We start from the raw sequence: 27319 nt of genomic DNA, 5'->3' as shown, positions 1-27319 counted from the left end.
TTTGTATTGTATTGTCAAACTGCACTACTGCATACCATACACAATACAAGTCATTTACTGACTGTACAACATGCCATTATGTTTTTGATAATAATAACAAAAATGATGAATATATATATACACAACTCTGTTACAAGTTAAATTCATCACTTGCGTCCAGATATACAGCACTGACAAAACAACTATGATCATCTTCATCTAGGATCTAAAAACCTTGATTTGAAAGAAAACACGGTCAAACACATCAGAATAAAGTATTGTTTCCACTACAGCCAGAATCTGGTGATAAATGCAATAAATTAAACAAGAGAACACGAGAAGTTCAAACGTCACCCTTGAAAAAACACAGGGTCGTCCTCTTGGTCTGACAGTGGAAGTTTGGGTGGAGGTGTGTGTGTGTGTATCTGGAGACCGATGGGGAGCGGAGATGACACTGTGTGGCTGAGCATGCCTGTCGGTTGTCTCATAAATGATGCATCTTCGTTCCTCTGTCCACCGCTGGATTCTCCTAATCTTCTTTCCATCCATTCATCCAACCGTCCATCCATCCATCCATCCATCCATCCATCCATTCATCTCGTCTTCAGTACATCCCGGCACTCTGCAGGAACACTCTGCCCTCTGCAATACACAAAGAAAACCAAATTGATAAACACACAGAATGATCAGAAGGACCGAATGCCGCAGAAACCCCTCTTGGTGCAGCGGAGAGGACTTTGACCCAAAATTTAGACCATGTGACATTAAAACCCTCTATTGAAATAAGTTGTAATGAAATTAGACAGCGTGTTCGCTCCTTTAGGCGGGGTGGGCCACCCTGACTGCTCAACAGTAGGGGAAACAATGCTGTATGCTGTTAATTCATTAACATAAATATTGGACAGGGTCCTATATAGCCCTGACCAAAGATCATTAATAAAAGATCATTAGTAAGTAAGGCTTGGCGGAAAGTGTTTTTGGCCCCAGATCCCTGTTTTTGGCGATAAAACTTCCTGGCACAAAGGAACCACATCCTGCCCCGCTGTCTGACAGACAATTCCCCTTTAAATGATTTATTACTGGGTGTTAATTATGCAAATGATGTCCAAACAAACTCGTCACGAGGACAATTAAGACAGCCGTTAATTAGTGGCCGGTTCTCTTCTTGCTTCACTGACATTCAATTAAAAATTGCCTTTGAACAAGCTAGCTGTCTGGTATGGCTGCCCTGGCACCGTGCGGAGCAGAGGTGGGTTGGAACCATGCACTCTTTTGATGAGGCCGGGGTAGAGATCATAGCCATTTCTTTTTTGTCTGTTAAAGATGTTACATGTGGGATTTTCTCATTAATCTATCTCTGCGAAGACAATAATGCAAGCAAAAATAAATAAATTAAACGCCTGTCTCCATTAAAACGGTAGCCCCAGTGAACCGCTTCATGCTTCATTTAATTTGGTTCAATTTCTCTGGCTTGGTTTCCCTGTGAAATCTTCGAAAGCCCTTCCAGTAGACTGGTAAGTTAAGCATCAAAAGCAGTGGGCAGGTGAAATAATGAAGTGTGTTGACAGAGCGCAGCAGACAGAGGCTATTGAATTTACCACCATGAGTTACAATCATAATTTATTTGACAAATGTATATTTAGAGAAAATCCTTAATAGATTAAGTTTAAAAGAAAAACTGAGACAAGAACTGCAATCATCTTGTCACACTGAACTGCCATTCTCAGGTCGGCATGGGAGTCGACTTACTGAGAAATTTCCACAAACCTGCTGCAGTGCCTTCATAAATTATATGTACATAACTTTCTTTTTAAAGAAAGAGTTCCTACTTTTTCAAGAACCAGACTCAAACCCACAAGATCAAAGTGCATGTAGCCCATGTCACTCATCTCTTGAGAACAACTTTAAAAATAAGGATATTGCTGCGATTGGAATTTCAATTGAATTAAAGGTTTATTCTATCATGAATTGAGTTTCATTGGATCATGACACACAATCAAAATATATTTCAAAAATGCATGGCAATTACTCTGAAAAGCATGTTTTTTTCTTAGTTCCTTTAAAGTTGACATTTGGTGATGGAAGGTTTTAGCAGTGACAGTACAAGAATATTATTAAAACATTTTTACTGAACAGAATATAAAGCCTTTGTCACAACTGCATATAGAGGAAACAGAAATTGGCCAATCAGACACCTGTACCTTGTACCGTTGCCTTGGCGTCCGTCCTGTTGTCGTCATGGCTGCTCCCATCTACTTCCTGGGTCACTGAATCTGTGAGGGGAGGGGCAAATGATGATTGATGGCCTGTAGTTCGGTCATTAATTAATTAAGACACTTAATTAGAGGCTAATGAACAGTCACAAGGCTATGTTGCACTGGAGACATTTTGGTGACATTTAATATGAAAATGAGAATTACGCTGGCTATAATAACTTTATAAAGCTCAATGCTACGTGAAAATAGAAATTACTACAGGGTTCATGATTGTATGCTATGCTTGAAAAAGTGTGTGTGTGTGTGTGTGTGTTCGTCTGCCGGCGTACCTGTGGGTGTGTCTGCGGTGTGCAGCAGGCTGTGTTCTGCCTGGTCACGGAGTTTGACCTCCTCCTCCAAGGCCTCCTGTAGTCTCCTCTTACTCCTCTTCTCCTTCTTCAGGCGCTTCTGGATCAGGACTGACGGACCATAGAAGAAGAAGGATAGACAAGGAGAAGAGCAAAGCATGTCAGTAAAGAGAATTTTTAAAATACCTGGTACAAGTAAACATCCTTAGCAAATAACGTAATTCTGATGATCCTAATAATTTTGCACTTCTGTTTGTGTCTCTTTTTTGTCCGAATTTGTTATTTGTTTATGTTTATATACATTATGTTTCTGTGTGCTCTCCTTGCTTCCCCACCTCTATTGTTACCCGATTGCTGGATCTTTACATCAAGAGCATTGAAGTGGGTCTTAAGGAGGGGGCAACGCATTATAAGCCCTGGAGTATTTGTTTTAACTTGAATAAGATATTTGCTTCAGACTTATAGTTGTCAGTAAGGCCAATAAACTGCTGGTTGACTGAGTTTAAGCCAAAGAGCTCACAGTTTACTTGGTCTGCTTCACCTCTGAAGATGTTCTTAAGGAGTAAAATAGGCGTCTCCACTTCCTTATCCGACTTTAAAGCTATTGGAAGCTCTGCTGGCTGGATTAGTCCACCCTCTGTTAGCTGAAAATCGGCAGTGTTAATTTAACTCAGTCAACGGCATGCCAGCGTTTGTAGAAGTCAACACCCATCTGTGTTAATTTAACACTTTTGATCGCTTTGAACAGCCGCCCCAGAGCCATAACAGCTCTATGAGTGGACAAGCATCTTTAGAATCAACACTTGTCAACTCAAAGTAATTGCCATTGAAAAATCATCCCTTATTAACACTGGAAAATATGCTGTGTGAAAGATGTTTCAGCCCTTACTCTGTTTTTCTGCTCCACAGTGAGCTGTTTCTTCAGAGTCTCTACCTGAGCTCTCCCTCCCCTACCTCTACTCTACTCTCTCCTCTAAAGCCACAGGACGTCCTGTTGCCTGATGGTTAGCGTGGTGCAGTGTACCTCTGTTTTTCTGTTCCACGCTGAGCTGTCTCTCCAAGGTCTCTCTGAGCTCCCTCTCTCTGACCAGCTCCATCTTCAGCTCTGTCCTCTCCAGCTGGTCCTGCTTCTCCTGCGCCCGGGCGTTCTCTATGGCAACCCTCAGCAGACCCTGCTTGGAGACACACAGGCACACACATCAACAGGTTACACACCGAACAAAAGCCAGCAGAGGTGTCTGAGATTGAGCTGAAAAACAGAGATGCTTGTCTTGTTCCAAGATTTGAAAAATACACCAAAGGGGAAACCTCAATTCACTTCATCTCCAAGTGGATATTTTCTCTTTTGATACTGAAGACCACTTTGATAAAGCAGCATCTTTCAAAATTTTCAAGATCAAGAACATTTTAACTTGAACAGTATAAAATACAAAAAGAGAGATTGGAAGCCACTTCAGTGTAAAAATGAAAAGACTACTACATAAAAATGCAGCAGCAACACGTTCAGAATTTTGCTCTTCTTCAGGCAGCATCTGTTAAAAATGTGCAGATTAGTTAGCTTACAAAGCATAGTAAGCATAAGCATATAGTAATAAACTCTTTCATTGCCTCCATTTAAATGGTTTTCACACTCTTTTCATATTTAGCATTAAGGCATAATAGAAGCCATTCTCGTTCACTGTTGTAATCCAACATGAATACTACAAGAAAATTTTCACACACTCAAATGAGGGTCTTTGTTTTGGTTTAGTCTAGTGTTTTACACTGGTGTAAATATCATAACTGCCAGAAAAAGAAAAAAAACACTTCCTGGATTTACACAGCGATGAAAAAAAAAATCAGACTTTTAATCTTACGGAAGTCAAATCTGATCTTTTAATTGCATGCTAAAAATGGAAGTGCCATCACATCTGGGTCAGATAAGGTTAGAAATACTTTTTTCCTGTGAAAATCCAGCCAGCGAGTACGCTGCATTGTGACTCTTCTACAATATAACAAAGACATATAAACTCTGAGAAGCAGGTCAGCACACGCCCATCCCAATTACTGCATACCCTCAATGCACCGGTGTTGCTCAGTCTGCCATTAACAATTTCAGGAAATCCCAGAGAGTGTCTCATCTCTCTTCCTATTCATCGCAGGGTATAATAATAATAATAAAGCCCCGGCAGAGCCTCACCTGGATGTTCGTGAGCAGGGTCTCTATGGAGGACAGGCCTTCGGGGAAGATGAAGGGAGTGTGGTGGAGGCCTGCGGGGAGCTTCTGTCCGGGGTAAGCTCCCCGCTCACAGCCCTCCCTGCCTGCTAAGGCTTTATGCCCCTGGTACACTTGTCTATTGCAGCCCTCTCTGACTGTCTGGGTAGCCAAGGAGCTGTTATCTGGAAGAGAGAGAGAGAGACATGGAGCGTGACTGAGGATTACATTTGCAGACATTATAAATGCAAAGGAGTGATGCTTCTCCCTGTGCCCCAGACTGGTGTGACCAGTTGTCACCACCTCTCCTTTAAACATTCACATTTTCCTGATCGATATATTTTTTCTGAGAATGCTAGTGTTTGTTTGGTCCAAGTCTGCAAATAACATCCTGTATCTCAGCCACACTATGAAATCAAGGCTGACTGTAAATGTTCATTATTTTATAGCACACCAACACCAATTTTCCTTCTTTTTTAATTTCACCTTTTGTCGATTGTGATATTCTAATTGTTCTATAATAACACAAGTCTAAGCAATGTAAAGAAATGTACTGTACAGAAATAGTCAAGTGCAATCTTGTTTTTATGCTTAGTGTGGACCCCAGGAGGAGTAGCTAATGGGGATCCTAATAATAAACAAATAAACACATTTATTTTTTTTTTTTTTTATGTATCAAACCCAACAAGAAAAAGATGTTCTCACAAATCACTGTGTGTGTGTGTGTGTGTGTGTGTGTGTGTGTGTGTGTGTGTATGTACGCACACACAGACACACACACAAGTCCTGGTTGGGGTTTGGGGTTTTGAAAATGTGGTTACCCTTTATTAGATGGCACTATGCCTATTGATAATGCATCACGGCTTGACATCTCACATAAAAACAGCTAAGAAGCTGCATTATGGATGACCATCTGTCTATAAACCTGAGAGCCGTGTGTTCTCAATTCATGACAGTGAGGGAGCTGAAGATTAGCCATTTTCTGCCTTATTTTCACATCACACAGTTGCACACTTCACACACTTAAGAGTCGTCCCAGCCGACGAGGAGGAAGACGTCCTGAGAGTGCGTCCCGTTACCGGAGCAGAGACGAGCGCGAACGTGCGATGTGATGTACGGCGCTTTTCTGTGTCTGTGACAAATGACGGTGTTTTCTCCACTTAGCTGACCACAGCATCTTCTGCTCCAAATCCACCCACCTCCCCTCCTCCGCCTCGGCCTCACGTCTTGGCAACTGTCACATTCAAGGTGTTTCACAGATGAGAAGCAACACCCCCTCCCCCCCCCCCTCCCCTCCCCTCCCCTCCCCTCCACCCCCCTTTCTCTCTCTCTTTCTTGCTAAAAGCATTGCTCTGTAGAGAAAGGTAATTAGCAGGTGCTGGCGAGCTCAGCGGAGGGCATCCAACTACACTCCTGTGGCTCACACACACACACACACTCATACACACACACACACACACACACACACACACACTTATACACACACACACATACACACACACACACATACATACACATTCATAGCCGCCTGAACTGCGCAGTCAGCAGCGTGGGCTCCCCAGGCTCCTTGGATGTGACTGATCCTTTATTGAGTTACTGTTTTACGCCTACTTTACCTCACACTCACACACACGCGTTCGTGCATACATACACACCCACACACACACACACACACCCACACACACACACGCACACACACACACACACACACACACACAGAGCTGCCAGCTCGTTTGATCATTTACACATCTCCCTAACCAAGGTCACTGTCTGTTTTTCCCTTTTCTCCCAACTTCATCTCTCTTTTTTCCCTCTCTCATTCCTCTCCCGCCCGTCCCCTGGGCTAATGAACTTCGCCACGTGAAGACTGCCAGTCAGCGGAAGAGAGCGGGAGGGAGGGAGGGAGCGAGAGAGGGAGAGAGAGAGACACAGAGAGAGAGAGAGAGAATAAAATTCTGCTGATGTTTGGTTAATGGGAGTGAGGTGTCAGGGATGGCCTCTGATCTTTGCTGCATGGATACGTTGTTCAAAGACCACTGAAACAGCACACACAGGCAAAACCGACTCACACACATACCCACACACACACACACACACACGCGTGCGCGCGCACACACACACACGCACTTGCGCACACACACAGATTATCATACAACGGATTGACAGAATGACAGCACTGAAGTGCTCTTTGAAGCTCTATTCAATCCATGGTAAACCTAGGCTGTGATGTTCTAGGTCAAACACAAAAGTGTACAATCCAGCGAATGTACATGCGCTTCATTTGCATACAGGAAAATCAATTGAAAATCAATCACATAAATGTGATGTGTGATGCATGGCACTCATGTTGTTGGTGCCATCACTGCTTTGTCAATATGTTCACAGATCTCTGACAGCATCTCAAACCTTACCTGGGAAGCCTTTGTGATTTTTAGATTCGATTACTGAATAATGCTATTCAGTACCAGAATACATTTACACACGCACACACATACAAACTCCCTCTCTCTCTCTCTCTCCCTCTCTCGCTGTAGATTTCTGCTGACTGTTTGTCCTTGAGCAGTCCTCATTAAGCTAATGCAAACCTCCCTGACAGAGAGAACCAAACAACTGACGTTGCAGCGCCGTGGCAACGCGGGCCCTAACGACAGGGAGGCGGTCGTTATGCAGATGAGGTCCAGCTGAGAGCGCGGGAGGCCGCCTGGCTCGTTAGGCCGCGGCCCGGCAAATGGCTCGCTAATGTAACACCGCTTCCCGGTCTAATGGAGCCCTGTTTCGCAGAATTATTTGTCTTTCCTCTCCGCAGGAAGCCAGGGGGGCCACCGACAGCGAGGAGGAGAGGAGGCTGAGAGGAGGCGGAGAGGAGGCTGAGACGTCTGAATCCTTATCGACCTGTTACCAGATATTTCTTTCATTTCAACCTGTTTGGAGCCGCCTCTCTTCCATAAAATATTCAAGAACGGGAGAGTAAAGTGTTATCCCACTACATTCACAAGTTTTTAAATCCACGAATAGCCAACTATACAAAAGTACATGGATGGATGCTCAGTGTAAAGCATCTACACATGACAATTTCTCGGACTTTAGAGGAAGCTCAGAAAAACTGGATGCTTGCTGTACTGTGGGATGACAGGCTTTCTTCCATGGCTATATGATTTGTTAAAGAAATAATGATTAAACAAGAAAAATAAAAGAAATGCTTGGAAATGTCACTTGTTTCCAGTAAAGTTAACCGTCATGAAAAAAGTGACATTTCTTAAAACCATCAAAATCATCTGCTTCGGATGTAGAATAATTTAACCTACAATATTTTAAAATAACACATCTAATACAGGATAAAAGTGGTTGCTAAATTTGTGGTTTATTTTTACAGTTCAGAGAGACAAGGCAAGACATTAGATATTTGCTAAGCCACAACTTGGCTAACCCAAGCTAAACCAATGCACAGGTCTACCTTACCTCTGTCAGCGTGGCTCCTCTTGTTGTCCTTGCTGTATTCCAGTGAAGCCACGTCTGTCTCTCTGGCCCCTTGCACCACACTGGGGGAGTGTCCTAACACATTGTGGCTCGAAGACAGGCCGTCATGGAGTGGGTCTGGACATAGTATAAAAAAAAAAAAGACATAAGACAAAGTCAGAAAGATCATATCTCAGAAAACTCAAAAATTCAGGTACTGTTGTAGTTCTTGGTTGATCGAAAACAGCAGCCTGTGAGAATACCTGAGTTACGCTCTACATGGCTGTGTGCAGATCAGACAGGTAAGTACGTACGTGTGGTTTCTGCAGTGCGTTCTGTGTGAGACGGTGAACTCGACACACTGCTGCTGTGATTGGATGACATCTGAGCTTCCTCCAATGAGGGAGAAGGGGAGGGGCTGTCCCGAACTCGCTCCTACCAAACAACAACAACAATAATAATAAAGCAAAATCTTATGGAAATTATGGTTTTCAAACGTTTGAAAGAGAAGTTTCAACAAAAGAAGAATCAAATGTTATTTTGCAGGTAATTATGTAGTCTACTAATCAACTGGTCTAAATAAAAAGCCTACCTTACATTGCAGGGACTTGGAAAGGCTAGGAAACATAATATGCTATTGTTTGGATTCCAGTTTCGCCAGGAAAATTTGGGGGCCCATTTCAATCAGCCTTGCAAACCGCCTTTGGGACCCAGCCCAGTGTTTGAAAAACAATGGACTACATCATTGAAATTATGATCAGTGATATCCAGAGTGACAGTATTTCCTGCTACTGTGCAAGATATGATTTAAGATCATACGCTCATGAGGTACTGATGCCTACATCATGAAACACCTGGTAATATGTCATCATTCTAAAATTTGATAATTAATTTAGGAAAAATGTTGATACTCGAATTCATGATGAAAATGATAATACCTATGATGATCCCATCCTCCAAAATATTACTAAGCAGAGGTGAGACACAGCCAGACGGAGGACAAACAACTGTGGTGGCAAAGTTCCTGACCTGCATGGCTACTTTAATAGAAGTACCTACTGCCAAGGAGGTTATGTTTTTACTCCAGTTAGTTACTTTGTGTGTCTGTCAGCAGGATATCTCAAAAACTTATGAACGGATTTCCATGGTGGACACACAGGCCTTTAGCCAAGGAACAATTGATTAGATTTTGGTGGTGATCCAGATCTGGGATTTCCGCCATTAGACAGTTACTGTTTTTTAGCCATCTCCATGAACCAAAAGAGATAGAGACTTGATTCCAAAGGGTGCTGTATAGGATCTCAATTTAACATAAAATGTAAGAGATAGGATTGATGTCTTTGGGTGTTAGAGCAAGGTGGAGAATTGTTCAGCGTTGGAGGAGCTTTGCGCCCTCTGAGTGCCTTCTAGTGTGTTTAGGAATTATTTTGTAAGAGCAGATGTCACTTTTTTCAAATGACGGTTTACTCATTTTGGAACAAAATGCAACAAAACGCTGAATTCTTTCCACAATACAAGGTCACGGATGGAAATGACCAGAACATAAATGAGAGATTAGGAGTCCCAGGGATCCAGTGGGACTCTAACTTCACCTTAATGACAGAGGTGGGAGCCCTGGCGGGGGGGTTGGCGTGGAGCTGTGCCACGTTCGCCATGCTGGCCAGCGTGCTGAGTCGGTTCATCTGGCCCATCGCCATGGAAACGGAGGCCGGCGCCAGGCTGGCGGGGATCAGAGGATGTGACATCATCATAAAGGGCAGCTGGTCCAGACCTGGGAGAGAACAGAATAGAACCTAATCAGAGAGAATAGAACAGTAGAGTACAGTAAGATATAAGAGAGGAACAAACAAGCAAGGAAAATGGTCTGTTGCTTCCTCAGAGGTCAAACCAGCAGCTCTGTCTGGAGGCCATCAAAGCCGCACCACCCATCCACCCATCAACATGAAACGGGTCTCGCCTCTCTGTTCTGTCCCGTTTGCGTCTGCTCTCACCTCTCTCCGTCCCCCTGTTCCCCAGCCAATCGCAACTAAAAGGCAACTCAGTCCTGCAGAGTGTACTGAACTGAAAGGCCTGCGCGTCTCTTGATTCTCTGATGGCGGGATTGAAACTGCGCTCCAATATCACTCTTCTGTGATGTCAACGTTATCTGGATGACTGCTCTGCTTCTAAACCACATACCACTGGACATTGTGTGTGTGTGTTTGCGTGCGTGTGTGTGTGTGTGAGTGTGTGTTGGGTGTTCAGAGATGCAGAGTATGAAAAGGACGGGTGTAGGAAGATAGGAGTAGTAATAGATGAGGAGGGAGGGCAGAGGAAAAGAAAGGAGAGGTGAGAGAGGGGAGGGAGACATGACACCGAGAAAGGTTGTGATGTGAAGCCAATGAAGACCAATGTTGTTTCAGAGCTTCAGATGCATTCAGCGAGCGTCACCTGCAAAACTCAACTTCTCAGGAATGAAGAAAAACTAGTTGATTTTCCTTTCGACACCGCTGAGTTCTTGACGATAATCCAACACATTTTCAGTGGTTCAAACCAAATTCCTATTATCTTAGACAATCTGTTGTTTGAATTCCTCTCTTAAGACAATCATCCACTATCTTTAAAGAAAATCCTTCCTCTCAACAGCACCCTAGTGTGTCGTTTCAGTCCCTCTATTCATGAAACAAACAATCCTGTTGGGGAGAGAAAATGACATAAATATTTATCATTTAATAAAAGGAAAAACAAAAACAAAAGAAACACAGGGAGGAAGTGGAACAAAAGGAGCTGATGGCGGTGCTGGTGCTGGGCCAGCAATGCACGCTGGGTAATTATAAACACAAAGGAAAAAATCTTGGACTCTATTCCGCACAATTGTCGCAAATAATAGAACGAGTGCACGGCATCAAAAAAAAAAAAAAAGAAAAAAAAAAAGCCTCTCCAAAGAAGAGAGATGAAATAAAACAAATAAAAGGAGGAAATAATAGGAAGGGAGGAAGGAAGAGAGAAAGAAAGAAAGAAAAGGAAAAGAAAGAAAAGGAAAAGAAAGAAAAGTAAGAAAGGAAGAGTGGGGCATTGACTTTATGAATCGGGCTCGCTGGACATATGTGCAGTGCTTTGTGCTTTTGGCAGATTAGTCTTTCTGTTGCCCAGAGCAGAAACCAATCCAAACAAAAGATCTGTCTGAATGGAGCTAAATAACCAGATGCTCAGACAATCAACTAGCAGCCAACTCCAAATATTAAGCCTTGGTTAGGAACCAGCGCTCCACTTTTTGTCCCCGCTCTCTCCCTTCTTTTTCACACTCACTCTCTCCTTCTCCTCCTCCTCCTCTGCCCGCTGCGTCTCTTTCTTTCCGTCTCTCTCTTCCACTTTCTCCCGCCCCTCTCTCCATCACTCTCTCTCTCTCTCTTATGTTTCATTAAAGAACATCAAAAGTCAAAGTGCCTCTCTTATGTTTATCCAAACAAACCATTACTGTAAACAAACAGTTACTGTAAATTTCCCAGAAGATCTTGTTAAATGCAGAAATGGCTGCTCCCGCTCTTCCCCCGGCCCATAAGGTGTCACACTCAGCATTTGTGAGTGTGTGCGTGTGTGTAATCTGAGATTGCCTTTGTAGTGGTTTAAGCTCCGGTAGGGGCCTACCCTTCCCATAAGGCCGTGGGTGGCAGTATGGAAAAACACATCATGCTTATGTGTGTATGTATGTGTGTGTGTGTGTGTGTCTGTCTGTGTGTGTGTTTCCAGTTGACTCTATCATTAACAGTGATTAAGCTTTACAGGTTTATAATGGCTGGTGGTAACCATGCCACCTAACTGCGCACAGATGCTGGCAGTCTAACTGAGTATATACAATGGTAAACAATGCTTAAGACTGGGAGTGTTTAGAGACGTGGGTAAAGAAAAAAAAAAAATACTACACACACACACAAACACACACAGTCACAGAGCCAAAAACGAGCAGTGGGCATATGCACATGGTGATTTTCTGAATGACTCCATCCATACTTTTATGTGTTTGTGAATTCCTAAAACACAAGGAGAATTTTTATTAATTTCTGTCCCAGAGCCTTGCAGTATGTTCCACATTAGTGCTTGCATTTGTGTGTGTGTGTGTGTGTGTGTGTGTGTGTCCCAGGTTGATAGAGTATTCCACACCGACCTCCATAAGCCCTGTCATCTGTCTAAACACACTGATGCCGCTTTAACCTGTCGATAACAGTGGGGGCGGTGTGCACGGCTGTTTATGTGCGTGTGTGTGTGTGTGTGTGTGTGTGTGTGTGTGTGTGTGTGTGTGTGTTTGCATGGAAGTGTGCGTGTGTCCGTTCTCCCATCGATTGTCCAGCGGTTGTCGTTTGCATTCAGGATAGTGAATTAGAGAGAAGACTATTGATTTGGCCTCAGCCTCTCATCTTAGTCATCTCTCTATCATCCCCGTGTGCTTGTTTTCGTCCACCGGCGTTCTCCCTTCACTGTGAAGCCTGGTATCGTATTCAGGACAGCGTTCTATAGGGAACGGGTTTTCATACCATATGGCTAAAAAAAAATAGATTGATATAAGCCATGAATCTGAGCGATATTGACTGCCTCTGGGTGACTGCATGGCAGATCTGAATCTCAACGCTAAACGCTCAATGGGATTAAATTCCCAACCCAGGTGCTTTCTGTGGTTCCATGGGTGATTTGAGGGGGGATGAGGTGAAACTTCTTAATATACCAGGTGAACTCTAGGTTTTAACTAAATAAATGAGGGCAGACTGCCCACTTAACTCTGAAAAACAAAGACTTTCTTCCTGTAAATCCTGATCTCATGTTTCTAAATATAGACAGATGCAATGTTAAATATGAGTAACAGAGGGGGTTTGGGTCTATCCTGTGTGTGATGTAATGAGTTACACACACTAATGATAAGCAAGAAACATTTTGAGGCTATAGAGCTGGGCAATTTTGCCAAAAGATGACCAACAGTACTTTTTCAGGATATAATTGTTTCCTTGAATCTCAATATATTATACACAGATTTGGTCTCTTTTGTCAATCTCGATTGAAGCTGAAGGAAATATCACCCATCTACTCTGATGCCCATGTCTCATGCCCTTAAAAAAAGGAAAACCTGGAAAACCACAAAAAACATGCCCAGACTCTGAGTTGCTCATGTTTTGATGGTTTGAGTTACCTGACCCAGATGTCTATCTATAACTCCATTTGTGCTGCAGTGTAAATGAGAAGCAGTGACTCATCCTGCTGTAGTTTGTTTTTCATTCACGGTCTCACAGAGGAAGTGTACAGGCTACAGTGGTGATGTCACATCCTGGTTTTAATCAGTTTGGTTTGGCTCTCGGTAGCAAACACATAAACACAGCTGCTGAAGTCATATTGATTCGGCATAACAGATGTGTTCAGAAAACAAGCGTGAGATGTGTTATACGACTGTGATTAAACATGGTGGGTGCACGTGTGTGTGTGTGTGTGTGTGTGTGTGTGTGTGTGTGTGAGACTCACCCAGTCCGGGGTTGTGATCGCCGTTATCTCCGTTTGGCCCGCCATGCTGCTGGTTGCCATGGTAACCACCCATCACCTCCAGCTTGATCTTCTTGGCCAGGGCAGACAGACCTGAGACAGAGACAGAGACAGTGGGAAAGAGAGAGAAAAAGAGAGAGAGACAGCGAGAGAGAGAGAGAGAGAGAGAGAGAGAGAGAGAGAGAAAAAAAAATGAGAGAGAGACAGAGAGAAAGAGAAAGAAAGAAAGAAGGAAAGAAAGAAAGAAAGAAAGAAAGAAAGAAAGAAAGAAAGAAAGAAAGGAAGGAAGGATCAATAGGAGCCAGATCAATGGCCCCGGTGGAGGATTAGAGCGGTGGGTAGGTAGGAGGTTGTCATGGGAAGACAGAGGCCGGCCATTCATTCTGCCTGCACCGCTGCACTGGCCATTTAGTCTGCCAGGGAATCAGCAGTGAGAGGAACAAGCCAAGACATTCATCTCTCCCACACAGGGACATCGCATCCCACAGCAAAGCACACAGGGCAGCGCTCAGCAGCAGAGGCTTCGCCCTCAAGGCAGAACGAAGCTCTTTATCAGCAAAGAAACATACAAAAAACATAAACTAAATCAGCATATTTGCATGATGATTGAATGTACTATGTTTTCCATTATCTTAAAGCCATTTTGATCTGAAGGCTTATGCTTAAATGCTTGAAATGTGTTTTTTAGACAAATATAAACAGTGAAGTTGATACCTAGGTATGAATTTCTTTCCAAAGCCTTTGCTTTTCCATCAAGGCAAAGGGCGGCTACTTTAAAGAATCTAAAATATAAGATAGTTTTCTTTTTTGGTCACTGCATAATTCCATTTGTGTTATTTCATAGTTTTGATGTCTTTACTATTATTCTAAAATGTGGAAAATAGTAGAAATAAAGAAAAATGTGGCATGTCCAAACTTTGAATGTGACAAAAGATGTGAGAGAAAGCTTGAGTCAGATTCGAATTTGCGTCATGAACCTAAGTAGGTAATTTGACCCTCAAACCGCATCTTATGCCACATACTGCAGCAAGAAAATGAAATATCTCTTGCGCTAATACAGACAAACACAGTGAATTATTAAAGCTGGCCAAACCAAGCAATTGTGCAAACAACATGGAGGAAATGCAAACAAACCATAAGTCTTCATTTCCTGATATTGGCCACAATTGAATTGCTTTTACTGCCCTCTGATGAGAAATTACAATTTTCAATCCATCATAAACATTTCTAACAAACTGCTGAGTGTTTTTTTTATTATTGTTATCTTACACGATAAGATGGGTGTTTGAGGTGAGTGGTCTGTCTGCCTTAGACCTCGACAACCACAACAAATTGTTCCTTTTCTTCTCATCTCATCCCTTCTCATCTCCTCTCCTCCTCTTTGCTCCTCTGTCCCCATGCTCTCCTCCCTTCCCCTCTCCTTACTCTACCTTTTCAAATGTCAGCATCACAGCAGGACATAAGCCAGTGTGTTGTGTGTGTGAGAGCGAGAAAAGGAGACTAAGGAGGATCACATCAAAGATTTTTCCTGCCTTTTACGCTCAAATGTCCTCCCTCTCCGTCTCTCTCACATTCTCCCTTTTAGCTCTCTCTCTCTCTCTTCCTCCCCTCTCATGTGGCCAGTTCTAATCAGTAGAGTTGACATTGCCGCCGTGCCCTCTCCTTTGGTGGAAAAAGACTCTTTTCCCACTGAGAAAGATGCTCTTGAACACACACACACGGAAACACACACACTCAAGCACCTTTGAACAGTGAGAGGAAGCGGAGGCTAATAGAAAATGGCTTCTTTTGAGGCGGGGAATGAAAAGATCAGGTTGCAGTGAAGAGCACAAAGCCAAGGGCAACTTTGAGAGCCGTGAGGTGCCAACAATTACTTTCTCTCTTTCTCTTTATCACACACACACACACACACACACACACACACACACACACACACAACAACAGGCACCCTGCTCGCACACAAACACACAACTGTTTGTGATATGACAGTTTCTAGCGGAAAGAGCAACACACTGGCCTGTAGCAGTTGACTGAGGCTGCTGTTACAAAGTCAAAAGATAAAACACACATCTCCAACTGAGTCCATGTGAGTTGTATAGATATAGGTTCACTGCTATTTTAAGAGAACCTCCAAAAAGTTAACTTTTCAGGAATCAAGTACAAAACAGGCTCATATTTTTACCGACTGACACTTGTGCATCCCTGTCGTTATCGGCTTCAAAGGGGTTTCACAAGTGTAAAGATGAGGAAACTTACTCAACACACAGAGGACTGTGTGAACTTTTAATTCAAGGGGGAAAAAAAGACTAAATTTGCAAGTTATGCGTTGTTTTTCATGTGTCAGCAGTGTGTATGCTAATTTGATCAATCAACACACACAGGTTGCCTCCCAGAATTCCGCCTCCTTATTTTATTGATGATATGTGTGTAATTAGGTGTGTCAGCAGTGATAGTAGTCAAGTTGCCCCATCATGCATCTATTCTGCACCTAAGCAATGTGTTCTTTCTTAAATATTGTTAACTAGAGAACTGATAGGAAAGTATTATAACACAAAACCGGTGTTTCGTGCTCAGCCGGTTGCCAGGTCATTCTCTGCACTTTCCGACAGCTGAAAGGAGAACAAAATTAAAAATTTTCCAAACAACTCCTCTGAGGGCCGAAGCAACAATGCAGCACTAATTCACTCTTGAATGCAGCGCATGCAGCCAAGACTGGGATTTCTAGTGTGGCCACATCTGTGTGTGTGTGAAATGTGTGTGTGCACCAAGGCCATGCTGGTGCAGATAATCTCAGTGCTGAAGAATTACAAAACTTGACATTAAGGGCCGCATTTATGACTCATGAAAAAACAAACTACCCCACAGTTTACCATTTGAAGAGATTAAGAGATTTAGAGAGGCTTCATTCTCTTTTTATGAACCTTGGATGTGGAATACGCAGGCAGGTAAATTCCACTTCTCTTCAAATGCTGACTTTAGCCTTTTTCCCCTCAAATTTCCTTTAAAATGAATGCCTACATATGTGATTTTTGTTTGCTCTTTTTCACATTTACTATTTAACTATAATTATTAGTTAGCAAACAACTATTAGAATTTCTATTGTTTTGTATTGTGTCCTCTAATTTATTTGTGAATAGCACATGAAAAGTAATTTCAGCATTATTAGTAGTAGTAGTACTAGTAGTAGTAGCAGCAGCAGTAGAAGTAGTAATATTAGTGTTATTAGTATTATTAGTGAGCATAACCCAAATGAATGAATTTTTGAATGAACAACATTATTATGGCACCCAGCATCTCAAATAGGATAATCCAGCATCAATTATAGATATTTAAACAAATACACTTATATTTGTGTGGAAAAATTCATTAAATGGATACAAGAACATTTTTTTCCCCTCTGTACATGTATAGTATTTATTTGCTCATAAATCACAGCTTTAATCAATTTATTGTTTTATTTATTTGAATTAATCATTTTTCTCACATTTTCTTATCTTTATCCTTTGCACTGAAATATTTAACTATGTGTCTTTTTAGTCTGTTTTGTTCAATCATGGCACATTTTTACTCATTTATCTATTTTCCTCCTGATTCTCCTATTTAGTATCTGTCTTTCCCTCTATTTCCTATTTTACTGCTCCAACATTATAACGGCAGGGGCGTGGCTAAACTGCCAGGTGGGTCTGACCAGAGGCTCTGACGTATCACTGGCTAATCATTGTAATTGTTGATGGTTCCACTGTGAAAGTCTGCGGCTGCTTTCCAATTTGGCCACCAGGGACTGAGAGTGAAACTGCTCAAGGAAAAGGAGCAATTTTCACTAAGCTGCCATAACTTCTAGGTAGCAGATAAACATGCTCTGTTTGATTTAAAACACTGACGTCTGTGTTCCCAGTGCCAACAGCTTCTCCCCGGCCAAGTTATCCATGCAGGGTGCAGCACAGGGATGACAGATATTGATCTGAACATAGTTGAGTCTCCAGTCTTTTGGATCCACGTTAGGGCCGGTCTTTACTCCGTGGTCATTGTTGTGGGCAGACTTGGGAGGGAGTTTCACTACATGTAATTAAACTAGTAGTTTAACTAAATTTTGGAGTAGCTTGGTAGTAGTTAAACTAAATAAAATTTTATGAAGTGTTCTTGGTAGATGATTACTTTTTTTGTCATTTTAAGGTGTAGTTAGCAACTGCAACCACCAACTACGTTTGAGTGTAAAAGAAAAGAAGGGAATTGCTTTTTTTTTTTTACCCAAAATGTACTGACTCTTTCTGGCAGGCATTATAAACACAGTGGACATTGCTTGCTCTTTATTTCAAATAAAATATAATTTTTGTTAACATCCTTATCAGTGGTATTTTTGTCAAATTATTTTGTATTATATGATGTGGCAGATGTATATGCTAATGTTTTACAAAGCAGTTTGAGTTTCTTTTTCTAAGTAACTTAAGTTAAGAAAACTATATTTTTCTTGAGGGTAGCTTTGCTGTAGTTCCATTTTTTCCAGTGTGAAGTAACTTGTAGCTTGTAAAACTAGACTTCCATGTAGCTTTCCAAAATTCGTCTGGCCCTCACTCAAGTGCAAAAACTCTGCACTGTGCAACACCAGGCAAACCCAAGTAACCCACATCCACCTAGACAGCTTTGTGATCTAGACTCGATTGCTCTAATTTGTCCACCCAGTGATGGTTGATTGACAGATCTCATTAACATTACAGTGAAAAAAAAAAAAAAATAGGAGAATCAAAAATAAATAAATATGTATAAACAAATATGTATGCGCGAAAATGGAATAAAATAGCATAACCCAGCAAATAAATGGCTAAATATTTCAATGCAAAGGATGTAAATAATCTTAAAAGTGGTGAAATAAAATAAATAAAACAATAAATGGATTACAGCTGTGATTTGTGAGCAAAATCATGAATACAAACAGAAATCATTTAAGTACGGAGAAAACAATATATGTCATATATTTGTAACCATTAAATTATATAATATAAACATCTATATTTGATGCTGGATTATCCTATTTGAGCTGCTGGCACACAATGGACGCCATAATTGCATGGTGTCAGAAATTATTTTTATCAACAACGCTATGTTGTGTGTGCACGCATGTGTGTTTTTCTACATGTGTGTTGTGTGTGTGTATGCAGCGAGTCCTGGGCCCTCACCTGCAGGGGGCATGATCCCAGCAGACAACAGCCCACTGTGGGACAGCAGGTGGTGAGTCCCGCACTCTGACGACGTCACAGTCTGGAGCCTCTTGGGCGGCCGGCCAGGCCTCGAGCTGCAAGAGTAAAGACAAGCCAGCGTTAGTCATTTTCTACTTCACTCACTTCTTCCATTTTTCATTCAAGGGGTTATAGGAACCGTACTTCACTCAGCAAACCTGGGTTCTGCTGAGGTGTCCTCGAGCAAAACACTGAAACCCGACCAGCTGCTCTATAGCACAGCGGTTCTCAAACTGAGGGTCTGGACCCCCCAGGGGATCACAAGGTAATTTTGGGGGGTCGTGAGATGATTTATGGGACAGGAAAACCATATTTCTACTATACAAATTTATTATCGTGTAATTCTTCTGACTTTTCTCAATTTTTTTGCTTTTTTCTTGTCAAATACTGAATAGTTTTCAGCCTTGAGGCCTCCGCTGATAATCAAATGAAACAACCTGAAAAGGGAAAAAAATGTTTTGGGTGAATTGTTCAACTCTTTGCATATGCAGGGTTGTGAGTAGGCATAGTTTCATTTTAACGAGTCACAAGGCAAAAAGTTTGAGAACCACTACTGACCTGACCTGACTTTGGAAGGGGGCAAGCGAAAAGGGAATTCATCAATCAATAAAGCATCTTACTGTTGTTCAGCTCACTCATTCACTCACTGTGTTTGCTCGCTTGCCTCCATTCTGTCCACCCACTAGCCTTCCGTTCCTTCCCTCATTTATTCATTAATTTATTTCAGCCGCATTCTCTTGTTCCCACCATGTCAAGGATTTCTTCAATAAAAGGGAACAACTTGAGATGACGACACTAATGCCAGATTCACATGGTTTGATTGCGCCAGGCATGCTCAATCAATCCTGGAGGAAGTATGTGAAAAGGCTGTCAGACATCACTTTGCCTCTGACTAAATGGTGTGAATGTCCTGACAGGGGAATGACACGGGCCACATCAGCCTTAATGACAACCAGCGCAGCTCATCTCCTCTCATATGGACTGACATGGGATAACACGAGTCTGGGGCGTGTGTGTGTGTGTGTGTGTGTGTGTACGTTTGTGTATGTGTGTGTGAAATGGGGGGTCAAAAGAGGAAAAAGAGAGAGCTTTAGAGAGAGAGTGCGAAAGAGAGGAAAAGAGGTATAGGAGCAGGAACAAGGGAAGAAGAGGAAGGTATGACAGGGAGCAAAAGAGAGCGGATGACAGACGATAGAGATGAAAAGTGAGATGGGGGGGGGAAACAAGGAGTTGTAGAGTGAGAGAAAAAAGGTGGAAAAATATAGGGAGAATCTGAGAGAGAGAGAGAGAGAGAGAGAGAGAGAGAGAGAGAAGAGTGAAAAAGAGAGTGAGTTTTAGAGAGGGAGAGATAGACCAGAAGCAGCAGCAGCAGCAGCAGCTTCCTAGCGTGGGGTGTCTTTGAGCAGATTTTAATTAGAATCTAATCCAGCCGTCATTAAGGCCCCATAAACGAAGCTGTCAGTCAGGAGATTAATGGCGCCTCATTTGCATATTGCATATAATTCATCAATTACCCAGCAGAAAGGACCAATCCCCTGTTGACACACCCACTGGCTGAGGGGGGGAAGATGGAAAGAGACAGAAAGAGAGAGAGAGATTGTGTAGTGACAAACTGTGTGAGAAAAACAGGTAGCTTGCGTGCATGTGTGTGTGTGCGAGTGCACACCGGTGTGTGTGTGTGGTGTGTGTGTGTGTGTGTGTATGAAGTGTTCAAAGGTTAATTTGATGAGCCGATGAGCTCCACAGTTCCTGCCCTCGGTTTTAATGAGTTGTTATTATTGTCTCTTATTATAGGCCCAGACCGACTGGGATGTGACAGCTGACATCAGATATCACACACAGTCACACACACACACACACAGATACACACACACACAGATACACACATGCACAAACACACAGAGATACACACAGACACACAGGTAGACAGACACATATGCACACGCACACACACAATATTAAAGAATGACAGACAGCAAGAATGCACTAAAGGGATGGGGTGGGGAGTGTATGTGTGTGTGTGTGTGTGTGTGTGTGTGTGTGTGTGTGTGTGTGCGTGTGTGTGTGTGTGTGTGCGTATGTCTTGTGGGGGACTGTACGTTCCCAAAAATTGTTTTTGCAGCGCATATAGAGCAGCATACTGTGCTTAACAAAAGCAGGAAATATATTTTTAGGTTTCAAGTTTGAAGATAGAGCAACACAATTCCATTGCCACTGATTTGAAACACCTCAGACAAACACGTAAAACACACACACACACACACACACACACACACACACACATACAAACACACACACAGAAGCGCACACCATTGGGGGAAATAAAACACACGAGACTAAAGACTCTGGTTGTTTTTTACTGCAGCCCCTTCCCTTTCCCTTACCACTGTTTATTTGCACACACTAATTAATGGCCTCCGTGTGTATGTATGTGTGTGTATATGTGTGTATATGTATGTGTGTGTTTGTGTGTGTGTTGCATTTTAGGGGGCATAAAGATCTGGAACCTCATTTTGTGTTTAGTCTGCAAGTGAGTTGATACATCAAAGTGACCCATAGAGGGAGGTTTCTGTGTGTATGTGTGTGCGTGTGTGTGAGTGTATGTGTGTGTGCGTGTGTGTGTGTGTGTGTGTGTGTGTGTATGTGTGTGTGGTGTGTGTGTGGAGTCGGAGAGCACCGGTTCCCTGAGGTAGGATTAATGAAAAAGCCTTTCATGGAAAAGTCATCAAGCTGAGGGGATGGAATGAGAGAGAGGAGGGGGAAGAGAGAAAACAGTGCATTGTGTGTGTATGAGTCTGTGTATATGGTATGTGTGTGTGTGTGTGTGTGTGTGTGTGTGTGTGAGAGGGGGTGTATGGCTTATGACCTCTTTGTCTCAAACTTTAATTAAAATCTCACCCAGACGTCCTCCCTCATGCCAACGCTCTGGCCACACACACACACACACACACACACACACACACACACACACACACACACACACACATTTTTAAAAGAGGTGCCCTGTACATTGAGTTCTGCCCTCCAAAGCTTACTGTAAAATCATGCGCACTCGTGTGTGTGTGTGTGTGTGTGTGTGTGTGTGTGTGTTACCTGAAACATGAAACGCTAAACATGGCAGCTGGGGCTTAGCACAGGTGGAACAGAAACAAAACATAACAAAGATGACAGATCTCTCTCTTTCTCACCAACACACACACACACACACACAGAGGGAGAGAGAGAAGTAATGAAAGAAGAGGAAGTGTTACAGTCAAAACAGTGGAACAGCTACTGGCTTGGAGGGATTGAGGTGCTGATAGGTAGCAGCTGTGTATGTATGTATGTGTGTGTGTGTGTGTGTGTGTGTAGGAGAGAGAGGGGGAGAGATAACTAGCTCAAACAAGGTTTTGTTTTGAATATATTAGCACCGTTTACAACTCCCATGCTCCCATGCTCCGATCCTTTCAATCTGTGTTTATCACATGGATCTGTATTCGTTGTCACGGTCCGGTTTGATAAATCATATCACTGTCGCTTCGGGCAGCAAGACTTATGTTGCCAGTTAGAGTAAGCAGGAAGATTGATGTTGTGATCTTCCTCTCAAATCGAGGGGCTGAAACCTTTATGCGCTATCGCTATTAGGAAAGCCTGTGTGATGATGTCATGACAGAGGCAGGCAGGACAAGACACACACACACACACACACACACACACACACACATACTCACATACACAGACAGAACGTTTGATCATGGCAAGAATCTGATCTCCTAAACTGATACCGCCTTGCATTCCTCTCCCACATTCCAGGGTCAGGGCGATGTCAAGAGTGTATGCCTCTGTGTGTGTGTGTGTGTGTGTGTGTGTGTCTGTGCATGTGTGTGTTCCATTAAGTCCTGTCATACTGGAAGACGCGGAGGCCCTCTCTATCTCATCATGCTCTTCTCTATAAAACATCAAAAGAGTGTGGGGGTTAAAGTTGAGCTGAACTCCCCCCCCCCAGCCCACCTCCCCCGTCCCAGTGCCGACTTTGACAGTGAGTTATGGTGCAGAGGTGGGGCTCGGCTTTGAGGAGTCCACCTTCCCACACACACACACACACATACACAACACCGACTTGCCACTGCCAACTTAGGTTTGCCACTGAGAAACACAAAGGGCAGGCTTTTGTTCCACTCCGTAGGCTACTTTGTGCCATTTATCATTCATCATTTCATTTGGCTAATCTTTTTTTGTCCGATATTTATTCCATGCCTGCTTCAGAATTAACTCAATTTCTGCTTTCTAAGTCTCCGAAGTTGCACGGGCCGCAAAGAAACACATGGGAGAACTCGTGTCTACAGTAACAAGAAGTCATCATTTTGTTAATTCTATAGGATAATCATTTTCCCCTGTGAGGCACACTCTCAAAAGAGCGTATCATTTTAGGAAAACACGCATCTTGTGTTACGTTCCAGCTCTACATAACATAAAAGATGTGCAAACAGAAACAAATGTTGACACCACATGTGCTGCTATTAACACATGCTTTGTTAAAAAGTAACAAAAGAGATGTCGTCCCACACCGCATTACACTCCCTTTTATGGAGCGTGTGGGATTTGGCCATTCTGTACCACAAACAATATCATGTTAATACTGTGTTAGCCCAGACTGCAAGGTTAGTGAAAACAGCATAGTAACAGAATGCCACAGTAAGTGTGGGAGTTTGCCCTCACAGCACACACACACACATTGAGAAAGACCTGCACGCACGCACGCACGCACACACACACACACACACGCAGCGGCGCGCACACACGGTTTGACCTGAGCTGTTTGATGTGTGTTCCTCACAGAGAATGAAACTGTTCCTTTGTGAGGGAGAAAGAAAAGGACGGAGGATCAGGTTGCCTCCCTACACGCCATGTTCTCTGTGTGGAACTAATGTCATTTACCAGCAAAGCCAGCAAACACACAGGCGTGACCATGTGAGTGTGTGTGTGTTTTAGGAGAAGAGAGTGTTTGTGTGTATGTGTATGTGTTTGTGTGTGCGTGTGTGTGTGTGCATATGTGCCACCTATGCGTGAATTATAACTAGGCTTTGACTCAGGATGAAGTCAGTCCTTCTTCATGGTTTGATGAGTCAGTGGTCAGTGTTTGTGTGTGTGTGTGTGTGTGTGTGTGTGTGTGTGTGTGCGCACAGAGGGAGTAAAAGAGCGAGACAAAGAGGAGAGGGAGAGACAAGGACAGAGAGAGGACATTTTTTTGGTAATCTCTGCTTCAAAACATCCCGTTTCATTTTGATCTTCGAAAAATAACCAGTGAACGAACAAACAAGCAAGCAAGGATGAGCAGGAGGAATCCATGTAAACCGTTCTGTTAGCCACGTTAAACTGTCAGACAAGGCTGTTATTTCACTTCCAGCCTGTCTGACTGTACCGGACTGGAAAATAATAAGTGATGGCTGTCTTAATCAGTAACAAAAAAACCACTGAGCCCTGACACTGTCAGAGAGCCGTATCATCATGTTCTTGGAGATGTGGGACTTTTATCTAGGTTTATTAGGCCAGCCTTCCTGCAGCCATCTTGAGTCCCACTTTTTACCTGCTTTGCTGCTGCAATGTTGCTCCAGCCACAAGAGGCATTTCTTGCAAACTTCTGCAGCACTAATGCAGGATAGATGCAGGGGGTGAGACTAATGGCTACCACAGTACATTTGATGCCTTCAGACAAAGAACCGTAGAAGTCGTTTGAAGTTTTCAGACGAGTGATGTTTTCAGATCTCATTAACTAAAGGCTGTTTGAGTGTTGTGTGGATAATTAGAGACGGTGGAGGCTGTGTACTTTCAGAGGTTGTATAACAACGACCCCATTAACACCTGACATAGAAATCCCAAAGCAGCCAGAAGATGCATCTGGATTTTGTCTTGAAGGGGCTCAAACATTTAAAACACAGGTGGAAAACCATGCACCAAGAACTGGAAAATCCAAACGCAGAGCCATATTCAACCACGTGAGTGATTACGCCCGAGTAGGATAGAAAACTGATCGTCCTTCGCCATCTTAGTAGGTAATAGAAGGAAAAAGTAGTTTAAACGTAGCAAAGTGAGTTTCCAGTCTTTCTTAAGTGTCTTTACATGGTCCAAGAACTCTATCTCTACAAAATCTTGATGCATCCTCTCCTCTATCTACACTGGGATTTTAATTCCAGGTGTAAATGCGATCATTCATGCTCCAAATAATGCGGATTAACTATCAAACAATATCAATTCCCAAAACTAAGGATAATCCACACTCCTCTGGATTCAAACCCATGCTGTTAGTGGCATGTGGTCTGCACAACAGCACACTGAGCCACCAGGAAGCCACGAATCCCAGCCAATTTAGCCCGCTTTATCCAAACATCTCTGTCGGGTATTGGATTGATGACCCATGTAGTTGGTCACCACTGGAGTTCTGCAAAACAGCTAATTTACATAATCGCATCATAAATACCGAGAATTCATTTAATCATCTCCTCTTTTCTGTTGCTCAGGGCTAAAGAGTGTTGATATGATAAGACAGCGAGTTATTAAGGAGAGAGAGAGAGAGAGAGAGAGAGAGAGAGAGAGAGAGAGAGAGAAGAAGGGATCAGTGAGTGAGCTTGTCCTGATTTAAGCTGCCGCTTGGGGCCAAATGAAAATTAATTAATTTCTGTGAAGAATCAATTTCTCAGAATGACAGTGTCAGATTCAATGTGTGCGTGTGTGTATGTGTGTGTGAGATTGTGTGTGTGTGTGTGTGTGTGTTGGGAAGAGAGAGAGATGATAGCCTATGATAACATAACTTAAAATGGCAAACTTTTAAGAGTGAGTGAAGAGTGTTTATATTAGGATTACTAAAATTCATTATCGTCATCATCATCATCACCACCACCACGTTCATCATCAGTTGAAATGGTAATTAGTATTAGGCCTACCAGCAGTGATAAGTGCTAAGTAGAAAGGGTTAACTAGATAACATCAGGCACACAACCACCAATACAAACAAAAATCAATCATATTTTTTATATTTTTAGAAAAGCATCAATTTATGTTTGTTTTTTTCCTTGAAAGATGTTATACTCATATAACTTACATCAGTTTGATGCTTACCCACAGTAATCCTATAACAGATTGTAGAGGAATATTATACAAATATCAGAGCAAAACTATATATCCCTATAGGAATATTATAGGAATATTATAGTGAATCCATAGAAGATTTTTTTTAAATACCATAAAGTACAATAAAGTCATTACAAACTCACTATTGAGTACCACTGAGACGTTATATGGAATACTATAGGAATATTAGTGTGATTTTTGTTATGGATGTATAACAGGAATTTATGTCATAAAAAAAATATTTCAGATAAAAAGGTGGGTGAATAATATTGGGGGGCTCAGAGGGCAGGGTCAGCTACAGTCCAGCCTATTTATTCAGTGTCTTGCTCAAGGACACTTCGGCAGGGCGGATGCACGCCGACGCGAGGGGCTTGAAAGACAGTCCCCCCCCCCCCCCAAACGGTGTGTGACCCTGTTACACCCCTCATCACCGGGTCACACCTGTCCCACCCCCCTCTCCGACTCACCTTGCGTTGGTACAGTCGCTGTAGAGCGTCTCGAAGTCCTTCCTGGAGATGAGTTTGCACCGGTTCACCCCGGGCTGGATGGCCCCCAGCCCCCGCAGCACCCGGACCTGCTCCACGTTGCACACCACCGGGCTTATGTCCAGCCGTTTGAGCTTGGTGTAGACCGTGTGGAGGCCGCCGACCAGGTGTTTGAGGAACAGGTCGAAAGCCTGGGGCAGGCAGATGAGCTCCGTGTCTTTCACCGTGAACGAGGCCAGCTTGGCACCTTTCACCTCCACCAGTTTGCACTCGTTGTTCTGCGGCGTGTTCTCCACCGGCGACGGGGTGGCGTACACGGGTTTAGCGCCACCGGAGACCGGGACGCCTCCCGTGTTTATCGGGGTCCCGTTCGGTAGTAAGAGGTCCGCCCTGAACGGGTGAAGCAGCGCCGGGTGCGCTACGGGAGGAGCCGGGGAAGAGGAGGCGGAGGTGGCCGCAGGTGGCGGAGAGTTGGTGGCCGGGGAGGCGGAACTCGGCGCCGGGTGGTGCCCGAGAGGAGCGGCGGGGAGCAGAGCCGGAGCAGCCGGAGAGGCCATGGTGGTCATGTCCCACGATGGAGAAAAAAAAAAAAGTAAACTTCAAAGTCAACTATTTAGAAAGTAACTTCGCCGAACAAATGTCGTTGCTTCGCGAAAGGGAACTGCGCAGGAGTGTGACGAGGAGGAGAAAAAAAAGAGACGAGGAGAGAAGAGGAGAGGAGAGGAGAGACGGGGTCCGTGCGTGGAAAAACAGATCACACACTTGAATCAGAATGAGAGGAGGCTTGTCTCCGAGCTGG

General features: G+C 43.2%; 1 protein-coding gene across 2 annotated transcripts; it reads right to left on the bottom strand.

Annotated features, from left to right (window-relative positions):
* Positions 1-78: 78 nt before the first annotated feature.
* dachc (dachshund c) lies at positions 79-27269 on the bottom strand. Of its 2 annotated transcripts, none has more exons than XM_071911676.2 (11): positions 26503-27269; positions 18869-18984; positions 13677-13787; positions 9785-9963; positions 8507-8627; positions 8196-8330; positions 4722-4921; positions 3567-3717; positions 2525-2653; positions 2181-2252; positions 79-621 (listed from the first exon to the last, which is right to left on the bottom strand). In XM_071911676.2, the coding sequence occupies exons 1-11, from the start codon at positions 27084-27086 to the stop codon at positions 584-586; spliced, it is 1836 nt and encodes a 611-aa protein (XP_071767777.2). In that variant the 5' UTR covers positions 27087-27269; the 3' UTR covers positions 79-583. The 2 variants fall into 2 exon arrangements, with proteins under 2 accessions (XP_071767777.2, XP_078145050.1); XM_078288924.1 differs by having other exon boundaries at positions 3567-3714.
* Positions 27270-27319: the final 50 nt, after the last annotated feature.

The sequence above is a fragment of the Centroberyx gerrardi genome, chromosome 15 (genome assembly GCF_048128805.1).
Source record: "Centroberyx gerrardi isolate f3 chromosome 15, fCenGer3.hap1.cur.20231027, whole genome shotgun sequence".
Classification (NCBI taxonomy): Eukaryota; Metazoa; Chordata; class Actinopteri; order Beryciformes; family Berycidae; genus Centroberyx; species Centroberyx gerrardi.
This window is presented reverse-complemented; position numbering and strand designations above follow the sequence as displayed.